Source organism: Eucyclogobius newberryi, unplaced genomic scaffold (genome assembly GCF_026437365.1).
Source record: "Eucyclogobius newberryi isolate DKJ021-1_F unplaced genomic scaffold, fEucNew1.0.hap1 SCAF_20, whole genome shotgun sequence".
Taxonomy (NCBI): domain Eukaryota; kingdom Metazoa; phylum Chordata; class Actinopteri; order Gobiiformes; family Gobiidae; genus Eucyclogobius; species Eucyclogobius newberryi.
Genome location: NW_027315835.1, coordinates 6,828,362 through 6,840,368, shown reverse-complemented (window position 1 = coordinate 6,840,368; position 12,007 = coordinate 6,828,362). Strand labels below are relative to the sequence as shown.

Genomic DNA, 12,007 nt, shown 5'->3' with positions numbered 1-12,007 from the left:
CGACATGAGGCTAATGCTAATGCTAATGCTAATGCTACTGTCACAAGCTTCAGATCCATGTTTCCCAGTCTGTATATAATTTCACTTCCTGGCTGGACACTGTTACCTAGCAACCATAATATACAGTAAACAAGGGTAGAAGCGTGTCTGAATAGGTTGTTTCAAGTTTGAAGAATAAAAGCAGCACCGAGTTCCTTAAAATGTTACTTTTTGGGGGTAAAACGTTGAATTATTTCCCTCTGATTTTTAAAGAGCACGTTACAACCGTCAAATGGACATAAAGTTTGTACAACTGTGACATTCATTTAAGAGAATAATGACGCGGTCGTAGTTGTGTTTGTCAAACCAACAAATCAAGTTCATTTGCAAAAACCTTAAATACAAAATGTGAGAAATAAAAGAAGAGCGTCTCAGCCAAAGCCCATGAATTTTGCAGAGCTTTTGCTTCTTAAACTTGTTCCTCTATCGACATTTTCGTATTTTATGAATTAAAACGTGAGATTTCCGTCAAACCGCGATCGACGTGGATGAAGTTTGAGGCTTTTGTATCGACACAAAACACCATTAAAAGCTTTTCTGGCGCACTTACCTTTCTACACCGCAAACCATGTCCGTCAAAAAAGAACTTTACTTTCACTTTCACAATTAGGTCGAGTCAACGAGGGAGTTTTGTCTGGGGAAAAAATAAATTAATAATAATAATTAAAAGAAAATAACACAATGGCAAAAACACGTTAAACAAAGGAAGTAAATATAAATATATGTATAGATCTAGTACTAAAAGTTCCGTGACCTGCGAAAATCTAATTAAACATGTAATAGCAGGTGGTCGTCAGAAGAGGGCAGTGTGTGCCCGTCCTTTGCGTGCTACAGTGTGTCTGACCGCTCTGTCTCTGTCTGACCGCTCTGTCTCTCTGTCTGACCGCTCTGTCTCTCTGTCTGACCGCTCTGTCTCTCTGTCTGACCGCTCTGTCTCTCTGGCTGACCGCTCTTGGAGACCACATTTTGACTTCTTTCTCTCTTTCTTTGCACAGGTCAGTTTATATCATGAAGAAACTGAACAGTTTGAACCCTCAGCACAAACATGAGAGTTTTACAGAGGAAATAATAAAGTGTGAATCTGACACTGCGTCTGTGTCTGATGAGTGCAATACTATCATATATAATATAATATAATAATATAATATAATAATATTTAATAATATAATAATATAATAATATAATATTATAATATAATAATATAATAGATCCATGGTGCGATACTATATAATATAATGATATCCATCCATCCATCTTCTTCCTCTTATCCGGGGCCGGGTCGCGGGGGCAGCAGTCTAAGCAGGGACTCCCAGACTTCCCCCTCCCCAGACACTTCCTCCAGCTCCTCCGGGGGGATCCTGAGGCGTTCCCAGGCCAGAGAGACATAGTCTCTCCAGCGTGTCCTGGGTCTTCCCCGGGGCCTCTTCCCAGTGGGACATGCCCAAAACACCTCCCCAAGGAGGAGCCCAGGAGGCTCCGGAACAGATGAGCCACCTCAGCTGGAGGAGCAGCGGCTCTACTCCGAGCTCCTCCTGTGTGACTGAGCTCCTCCCCCTATCTCTAAGGGAGCGCCCAGCCACCCGGCGGAGGAAATTCATTTCGACCGCTTGTAGCCGCGATCTTGTCCTTTGGGTCATTAAAGCTCATGACCATAGGTGAGGTCAGAACGTAGAGCGACCGGTAAATCCAGAGCTTTGTCTTTGGACTGCAGCTGCTGCACCGATGCAACTGTCGATCTCACGCTCCATCCTTCATCACTCGTGAACAAGACCCCGAGATACTTGAACTCCTCCACTTGGGGCAAGGACTCCCCACCCACCGGACAGCCCTGAGCTAAGGGCCCTGGACCCCGTACTCCCGGAGCACCCCCCAAAGAACACCCCGAGGCCGAAAGCCTTCTCCGGATCCACAAAGCACATGTGGACTGTGCAAACTCCCATGAACCCTGGCGCCCCCTGGTGGAGAGTCTAGAACTGGTCCAGTGTTCCACGACCAGGACCTAAACCGCTCTGCTCCTCCTGAATCTGAGGTTCAACTATTGGTCAGATTCTCCTCTCTAGGACCTGAAATAGACCTTATGGGAGGCTGAGGAGTGTGATCCCTCTGTAGTTGGAACACACCCTCCGGTCCCCCTTCTTAAACAGAGGGACCACCACCCCGGTCTGCCAATCCAGAGACACTGTCCCCGACCGCCACGCGATGTTACAGAGACGTGTCAACCAAGACAGTCCAAAACATCCAGAGACTTTAGGTCCTCAGGAGCTCATCCACCCCCGGAGCCACTGAGGAGCCAACGACCTCAGTGACTTCAGGGGGTTTTGTAAAATATTGTTTTCAAACGTAAAACTGCCCAAACGTGATGCATGCATCCGGGTCCTGCAACGGTCCCACATTCTCATCATTCTGACACAAACAGAATTTAAATACAACACAAAAATACAAACCAGAACATTTATTGTTAATTATTTCAGATCAAAATGAGCTTCTGCACATTCTCATCTCTGTTTGGATCGATCTTTATGAAACACGTGTCTTCAGCTCCAGCTGTGGCTGTAGTTCCTCTTTTACAGCAGCAGAGGGCGCCATCCACACAGTCTCAGACATGAAGCATCATCTCTCATAGTTCTGCTTTTATTCATCACAATCACAAGCAGCAGGAGCACACTCAAGTACAAGTACAAGTACAAGTACAAGTACAAGTACAAGTACAAGTACAAGTACAAGAACAAGAACAAGTACAAGTACAAGTACAAGTACAAGTACAAGTACAAGTACAAGAACAAGTACAAGTACAAGTACAAGTACAAGAACAAGTACAAGTACAAGTACAAGTACAGGTACAGGTACAAGTACAAGTACAAGTACAAGTACAAGTACGCCCGCTCACTTTGACTTTGTGTAAAGACGGTTGCTATGGACACGGTGGTCTCTGTTCTTCTCCCTGGACACATCTGATAACAGTCCCGGTTCAATCCTTGAGACAAGGACTAAACCAGGTCTAAACCAGGTCTAAACTGGGTCTAAACTAGGTCTAAACTGGGTCTAAACTGGGTCTAAACTGGGTCTAAACTGGGTCTAAACTGGGACTGAAATGTCAGAAATTGGAGAGAAAACATTAAAATGTTTGGTCAAATCTTACATAAAATCACGTCGTCTTGACAACCAGAAACACGACCTGTCCGTCAGGTCCAGTGTCACTCACAGTAAATCAGCCCAAAGTGTCCCAGAGACATTTGTCTCTGGGACACTTTTTATTGGATTGGATTTCTGGATTTGGCTCTAAATGTCCCCTGTAGTCTGAGTCCGGTCCACAGTGCGGGCCCCTGTAGTCTGAGTCCGGTCCACAGTGCGGCCCTGTAGTCTGAGTCCGGTCCACAGTGCGGGCCCCTGTAGTCTGAGTCCGGTCCACAGTGCGGGCCCCTGTAGTCTGAGTCCGGTCCACAGTGCGGGCCCCTGTAGTCTGAGTCCGGTCCACAGTGCGGGCCCCTGTAGTCTGAGTCCGGTCCACAGTGCGGCCCTGTAGTCTGAGTCCGGTCCACAGTGCGGGCCCCTGTAGTCTGAGTCCGGTCCACAGTGCGGGCCCCTGTAGTCTGAGTCCGGTCCACAGTGCGGGCCCCTGTAGTCTGAGTCCGGTCCACAGTGCGGGCCCCTGTAGTCTGAGTCCGGTCCACAATGCGGGCCCCTGTAGTCTGAGTCCGGTCCACAGTGCGGGCCCCTGTAGTCTGAGTCCGGTACACAGTGCGGGCCCCTGTAGTCTGAGTCCGGTCCACAGTGCGGGCCCCTGTAGTCTGAGTCTGGTCCAGTCTGAGCAGGACTTTACACGACTCAAAGAGAAGAAACATGAGACACAAAAGGAGCTTGTTCTGTGTCGTTCATCTGTGACGACTGTGACCTAAACCAGGACTAAAGCAGGTCTAAACCAGGACTAAACCAGGCCTAAAGCAGGACTAAACCAGGACTAAACCAGGCCTAAAGCAGGACTAAACCAGGACTAAACCAGGCCTAAAGCAGGACTAAACCAGGACTAAACCAGTTCTAAACCAGGTCCAAACCAGGTCTAAACCAGGACTAAACCAGGACTAAACCAGGTCAAAACCAGGTCTAAACCAGGTCTAAACCAGGACTAAACCAGGTCTAAACCAGGTCTAAACCAGGTCTAAACCAGGTGTAAACCAGGTCTAAACCAGGACTAAACCAGGTCTAAACCAGGTCTAAACCAGGACTAAACCAGGCCTAAAGCAGGACTAAACCAGGACTAAACCAGTTCTAAACCAGGTCCAAACCAGGTCTAAACCAGGACTAAACCAGGACTAAACCAGGTCAAAACCAGGTCTAAACCAGGTCTAAACCAGGACTAAACCAGGTCTAAACCAGGTCTAAACCAGGACTAAACCAGGCCTAAAGCAGGACTAAACCAGGTGTAAACCAGATCTAAACCAGGACTAAACCAGGTCTAAACCAGGTCTAAACCAGGACTAAACCAGGACTAAAGCAGGTCTAAACCAGGTGTAAACCAGGTCTAAACCAGGACTAAACCAGGTCTAAACCAGGTCTAAACCAGGACTAAACCAGGCCTAAAGCAGGACTAAACCAGGACTAAACCAGTTCTAAACCAGGTCCAAACCAGGTCTAAACCAGGACTAAACCAGGACTAAACCAGGTCAAAACCAGGTCTAAACCAGGTCTAAACCAGGACTAAACCAGGTCTAAACCAGGTCTAAACCAGGACTAAACCAGGCCTAAAGCAGGACTAAACCAGGACTAAACCAGTTCTAAACCAGGTCCAAACCAGGTCTAAACCAGGACTAAACCAGGATTAAACCAGGTCTAAACCAGGTCTAAACCAGGACTAAACCAGGTCTAAACCAGGATTAAATCAGGGCTAAATTGATAAATACAGTAAATGTTCATCTTGAAAACCGCAGAAACACATTTGATTCTCTAAACTGGTCTAATCTGGTCTAAACCGGGCTTTATGTTGGTTTCTGCAGCTGAAGCTGTTTGTGTCTGAGGTCGGCTCCTGACACAGACGTTTGGGAAATACAGATGTTGAAGAGGAAAATGTGGGTTTTGGTTTGGAGTAAACGTCGGCCTCTTGTGCAAAACAACCACTGAGACTGAGACTCTGGAGCGATTATGCTAACAAACAAACAAACAAACAAACAAACAAACAAACAAACAAACAAACAAACGCATTCTAAATGTTGGATTATAATGCAATTTCAATGGGATTAATCACAGAATATCCTAATTCAGTCGCCATTTGCGGTTTAATATCACATAAAAAGATCCAAAAAGCTCAGACTGCACTTTAAAACATAAAAAACAACACACAGTGAAAAATACAGAACTTAACAATTAAAGTGCTGGATCAATGCTAAGCGTTAGCATGCTAAGCATTAACTTGCAAACCATTAGCTTGCTAACACTTTAGCAGCTAAGCGTCAGCAGCTAAGCATCAGCAGCAAAGCGTTAGGAGCTAAACGTTAGCAGCTAAGCGTTAGCAACTCAGCGTTAGCAGCTAAGCGTTAGCAGTTAGCGGGTCGTGTGTCTCTCTGGGGTCGTTGCCAGTCTCCAGGGCCCGTCGGACCCTCTCCCAGAACAGGCCCCTGTGGCTCCGGGCCTGGGTCCAGCTCAGGTACGTGCGGCTCCTCACCAGCTTCCTCATGCGGTAGAACGGACTCAGCTGATCAGACGAGATCTCCTCCAGAAACAACAGGATCAAGACATCCTTCTGCTCATCGAACAGACGGAAGCTACAGAGGAGAGAAGAGGTCTAAACCAGGACTAAACCAGGTCTGAACCAGGTCTAAACCAGTTCTGAACCAGGTCTAAACCAGGTCTAAACCAGGACTAAACCAGGTCTAAACCAGGACTAAACCAGGTCTGAACCAGGTCTAAACCAGGTCTGAACCAGGTCTAAACCAGGACTAAACCAGGTCTAAACCAGGTCTGAACCAGGCCTGAACCAGGACTAAACCAGGTCTAAACCAGGACTAAACCAGGTCTAAACCAGGACTAAACCAGGTCTAAACCAGGACTAAACCAGGTCTAAACCAGGCCTGAACCAGGACTAAACCAGGTCTAAACCAGGACTAAACCAGGTCTAAACCAGGTCTGAACCAGGCCTGAACCAGGTCTAAACCAGGTCTAAACCAGGACTAAACCAGGACTAAACCAGGTCTAAACCAGGTCTAAACCAGGCCTGAACCAGGTCTAAACCAGGTCTGAACCAGGACTAAACCAGGTCTAAACCAGGACTAAACCAGGTCTAAACCAGGTCTGAACCAGGCCTGAACCAGGACTAAACCAGGACTAACAGGAGGAAGTACCTGGCCATCTGTATCTCCCGTGAGCACCACTCGCTCTGCAGATACTGTGGGCTGATCACACACAGAGTCTTCCTGCTGCTGTAGATGGCGTCTGTGATGTTCTCCAGGATCTCTCTCCCTGAAACGCCACAATACGAAACAAATACACCTTCATTATTCTGTTGGGATGACATATGATCATAAACTCTTCCAGAAGCGACGTGTTGATGACAGCGACACGACATAAACGTTCAATCCGAGGCAGCAAAACAAACATATTAATTCAAATCAGCCAAAGCGCGCATCCAATTCAGTCGGATTATTCACCATGTGTACGCTTTGGATCAACGTTTGAGAGGGAATTTCAGCTTTTGTTGTCATTAGCATAGTAGCAACATTAGCATAACAGAGCATTTCTAGCTGCAGTTAGCGCGCGACACAAGAGAAAACTAGTGAAAGACGCCAATCGATCACTATATTGTGTTTTTGACACCTTAAAATGCAATATTGATCTAAATACTAAAACTAAAACGACAAGTATAAGTCTGAAAATATGTTGCTAATGTGTGCTAATGTTGCTAACATCCACGTGGAGCTGAAATTCTCTCTCAAACCTTTATTTATAACGTACAAATGTAATAACACTGTCCAGGTGAATAAATGAACTAAATTGGATCCATATTTTGGTTGATTTGTGCACCTTCATTTTATTTATTTATTGTTTGCACTTGTGAAAGGTTGTTTTTTTAACTAATAATTAACAAATAATGGCTCTAATCTAATCCAAGCGAATGTATCTTTCTGTCTAAAGTTTTGTGTTGCTCGATGAACTAAAACTAAAACGTCCTCTTAAAACTGTTTCGACCCACAACAGTTTTGGTGCTTTATGTTCAGTCATAACATTATTGTGAGAAACGTTTACATATGTGATGGTCAGTGTTTATGCTAGTTTATGCACAAATCACTGCCGTTCCAACGTTCTTACACGTGTTAAAGGCTCTCGTGTCACGTGTGCTCGAGTCATACTTTCCATCCACGAGGCCGAGCTCAGCTTCGCACAAAAAGACATTCAATACGTCTGTGAGACATCGCTACGACGTGCGCTTTATCGTTAGCCTTTTCTGCGTTTATTTCACTTCTCTGCACATCTCTGCTGCGTTTGAACGTCTCTTTATGTAAAGCCAAAGAGATGTTAAAAACGCGCTCGGATGCACAGGAAATATAATGTTTTGCGTGGATAAACAGGAAACAGCTGTTGCTAAGGTGCGCTAGCTTTGTTTTGCTAAGTGCGCGGGCTCAACATAGAGTTACAACAATACAGCTCCAGATCAAGACAGCATTTTGAATTGGTCGCCGCGCTGCTTTTGTAGTAAAAAGTTCATATTTTTTCTGCGTTGGACGTCCAAAACGACCTTCATACATGTAACCGGGACACTTTGGACGCCGCGGGTTTATAAAACTAGAACTCTAATATGGAGTAACATACGATACCAGAGTTCCCAGTATATGGCATGTTATTATCTGTGTTAAAACTGTTATAATTATATTTGTCTCAGTGTTGGACCTGGCTCAAAGTCGCGGTGGTGCAGACACAACTTCCATCCCTGCCGCTCCTCCAGCTCCGGCACCAGCTTGTGGTAAATCCACTCCTCGTCGTGAACGTTGTACGACACAAAAGCGTCGTAAACGGGAGCGGACCCCTCGTTCTTCTTCTTCCCGTCGTAAAGAAAGGCTCTGAAGAGGTAGTAGCTGTACACGAGCTGCCATCTCAGGAAGTGGTAGGTGAAGGACGAGAGGAGAGCGAGGAGGACCAGAGAAAAGCTGGTGACGAAGCAGATCCAGGCCATCGACTCCCAACACGACTGGACATTGAAGCTCAGCAACAACTGGCCCTCGTGAGACAGTGGAAAGGAGCATCTGTACCGAAAAGCATCGGCCACGTAGACCCGTTTGTCACTCAGCACCCAGGAAATGAACCCGGCGTTGGAACAGTCGCAGACGAACAGATTCCCCGATAAATCGAGATATCTCAGCGACGGAAAGGTCTCGAAAACGGTCTCGTCGATGATCCTCAGCTCGTTGTTTGCCAGGACCAGCCGCTCCAGTTTGGTCAGATTAGCCTCGGAGATGATGTCCACGGATTTAAGGCGGTTCTCGGACAAGTCCAGTTTTTGCAGGTCTCTGATTGGCTTAAAAAGCTCTGGATCGGGATTTTCCCATTTGGAATTTTTGGTAATTTCCAGGCTTAGTAAACGAGGCGTGTAGTGAAACATCTCCGGGTGAGGTTTGCAGAAGAAATGGGTGGATGAAAACGTGGTTAAATGGTCCAAACCTTTGAGTATATCTCGCGGTAGTTCGGGACACAAAGAAAACTTAAATGTGATGATTAAAGTTTGGAGTAATGACATGTCGATGAAAGGAGGAGTGGGAGGAGGGGAGTGAGAGCGCCATCTGGAGGCCGACCCCAAACCTGCACCTGTTTCTGTGCTGAGTAAGCCGGGACTGTAGCTCAAGTACCTTAAGTCGCCCAGTCCTTCAAAAACCCCATCGTTCATGATAAGACTTTTTCCTACCGTTAACTCCCTCAGACTTGACAGGATCATGAAGACGCCTCTGTGAAGAATGTCGATGTTATCCTCCGCATTCAAGACAAGCAGATTTCCCAAAGTGACGCTGAAACTATTATCTAAGGTATAGATAAAGTTTCTTTCCAAGTGCAGTTTGCGCAGACTCAGAAGGTCGTCGAAAACGCAGCTGTTCAGTTCAAACAGTCGATTATCACTAAGGATGAGCTCCTTCAACCGCCACAAACCAGAAAAGGCCGAACACTCAAGCTGTGCGATCAGATTCGACAAAAACGACAAATACGCGAGCGTCGATATGTTTCTGATTGTCTCCGGGACTCGGGTTAAGCTATTCCTTTCGATCTCGAGCCGGGACAGACGCGTAAACTTCCGAAGAGAAGATCGAGACAGGTCCCTCAGCTCGTTGGACGAAAGGTCCAGGTCGGCGACATCCGAACAAGGCAGAAGCAGAGCGTCGTCCAACACGGAAAGAACGTTGCAGCTTAAGTCCAACCTTTTCAAAGACGGAATCGCACAGGCAAAGTCCAGCAGACCTGTCTTCAGCGAGGATACGACGGTGCTCAGAACGAGGTTTTCCAACAAACTCACAGTTCGGAAAATCGACTCGTACGTTTCAATTGTAAAGTTGGTTCTATTTAAATCGAGAGTCGTCAAATTTTGGAGAAACGAATTGTTGGACACGTCCCACTGAAGGTTTGATTGGACTGTAGACAAACGAAGAGACTTCAAACGAGGAAACGTGTTCGCGTCAACGGTGAATTTTCGTAGAGGGTTCGAGCTGAGGTCCAAGTCTGTGATGTTCAAAGGAAATGGGAAATCCTTCGACTCAAAAGAAGTCATATGATTTTCTTCCAAATGTAAGACCTGTAGAGCTGGACAGGATAAAAGGATGTTCGCGAAGTGGCTCGTTCGGCTGAGACTGTTCCCCGACAGATGAAGCTCCTGTAGGTTCTTCAAAGGTCCAAACGCACTCTTTGAGATGTATTTGACGGGGTTTCCTCCTAAATGCAGGCAAGTCAGATCGGACAGTCCATCGAACACGTCTGCGGGCAGGTTTGTGAGTTTGTTTCCTTGTAAACTCAAATGCGTTAAAGCCGGTGAGTGTGAAAAGGCCCCGGGTTCGATGTCGGAGATCTGGTTAAATGCCAGGTTCAAAGTTCGTAGTTCGCCGAGGCCGGACAGATCGTTCTGTTGGAGTCGTGTGAGGTTGTTCTGCCGTACGCTGAGAGACAGGGCGGATGTGGGGACGTCGCGTGGTATTTGGGTCAAGCGTCGACCTTTGCAATTGACGCTGCGCAGGTCGTCGCGGTCCAGGCTGCAGTTGTGTAGAGAGTAGAGCCGTGAAGGACGAGGCAGAAGAAGAAGCAGAAGTGAGAGAAGAGCAGAGGTCTGAGGGGCCATCGTGAGACCTGGAACAGAAGAAGAAGAAGAAGAAGAAGAAGAAGCAGAAGTGAGAGAAGAGCAGAGGTCTGAGGGGCCATCGTGAGCCATCTTCCTGACCCTCCTCCTCCTCCTGCTCCTCCTCCTCCTGCTCTTCCTACTTCTCCTGCTGCTCTTGACCCTCCTGCTCTTCCTGACCCTCCTGCTCCTCCTGCTCCTCCTCCTGCTCTTACTGACCCTCCTGCTCCTCCTGCTCTTCCTGACCCTCCTGCTCCTCCTGCTCTTCCTGACCCTCCTGCTCTTCCTGACCCTCCTGCTCCTCCTGCTCTTCCTGACCCTCCTGCTCCTCCTGCTTTTCCTGACCCTCCTGCTCCTCCTTCTGCTCTTCCTGCTCCTCCTGCTCTTCCTGACCCTCCTGCTCCTCCTGCTCTTCCTGACCCTCCTGCTCCTCCTGCTTTTCCTGACCCTCCTGCTCCTCCTCCTGCTCTTCCTGCTCTTCCTGCTCCTCCTGCTCTTCCTGACCCTCCTGCTCCTCCTGCTCTTCCTGACCCTCCTGCTCCTCCTGCTCTTCCTGACCCTCCTGCTCCTCCTCCTGCTCTTCCTGCTCCTCCTGCTCTTCCTGACCCTCCTGCTCTTCCTGCTCCTCCTGCTCTTCCTGCTCCTCCTGCTCTTCCTGACCCTCCTGCTCCTCCTCCTGCTCTTCCTGCTCCTCCTGCTCTTCCTGACCCTCCTGCTCTTCCTGCTCCTCCTGCTCTTCCTGCTCCTCCTGCTCTTCCTGACCCTCCTGCTCCTCCTCCTGCTCTTCCTGACCCTCCTGCTCCTCCTGCTCTTCCTGACCCTCCTGCTCCTCCTGCTCTTCCTGACCCTCCTGCTCCTCCTCCTGCTCTTCCTGCTCCTCCTGCTCTTCCTGACCCTCCTGCTCTTCCTGCTCCTCCTGCTCTTCCTGCTCCTCCTGCTCTTCCTGACCCTCCTGCTCCTCCTCCTGCTCTTCCTGCTCTTCCTGCTCCTCCTGCTCTTCCTGACCCTCCTGCTCCTCCTGCTCTTCCTGACCCTCCTGCTCCTCCTCCTGCTCCTCCTCCTGCTCTTCCTGCTCTTCCTGACCCTCCTGCTCCTCCTCCTGCTCTTCCTGCTCTTCCTGACCCTCCGTCTCCTCCTGCTCTTCCTGACCCTCCTGCTCCTCCTCCTGCTCTTCCTGACCCTCCTGCTCCTCCTCCTGCTCTTACTGACCCTCCTGCTCCTCCTGCTCCTCACAGTGCTGCAGGACACTGAAGAGTGACTCTGTTGTCCTGAGGGCTGTTACTCACCTCAAACACAATAGACTGCTGACCTCCTGCTGAGCTGCTGACCTCCTGCTGACCTCCTGCTGAGCCGCTGACCTCCTGCTGACCTCCTGCTGAGCCGCTGACCTCCTGCTGACCTCCTGCTGAGCTGCTGACCTCCTGCTGACCTCCTGCTGAGCTGCTGACCTCCTGCTGACCTCCTGCTAACTTGGGGACTTATTTCAGTTCTAAAATCAATTATTTCAAGTCAAAAAAACAAAACAAACAGAATAGACATAGAACACAGACCAGAACAAGAGCAATCAAAATAGACAAATGGACAAATCAAGCATAAAATCAAACAGAGTCAACTTTTACAATTTGATTTAATTTTCATCAAAAATGTACGTCTTGAAATTGGATTCCTGTGATA

The 12,007-nt window shown here is 48.0% G+C and overlaps 1 protein-coding gene across 1 annotated transcript; it reads right to left on the bottom strand.

The window, feature by feature from the left end:
• Positions 1 to 5,498: 5,498 nt before the first annotated feature.
• LOC140369240 (uncharacterized) lies at positions 5,499 to 10,340 on the bottom strand. Its single transcript, XM_072456515.1, has 3 exons — positions 7,915 to 10,340; positions 6,372 to 6,489; positions 5,499 to 5,795 (listed from the first exon to the last, which is right to left on the bottom strand). Exons 1-3 carry the CDS (start codon positions 10,334 to 10,336, stop codon positions 5,561 to 5,563), a joined length of 2,775 nt encoding a protein of 924 aa, XP_072312616.1. The 5' UTR covers positions 10,337 to 10,340; the 3' UTR covers positions 5,499 to 5,560.
• Positions 10,341 to 12,007: the final 1,667 nt, after the last annotated feature.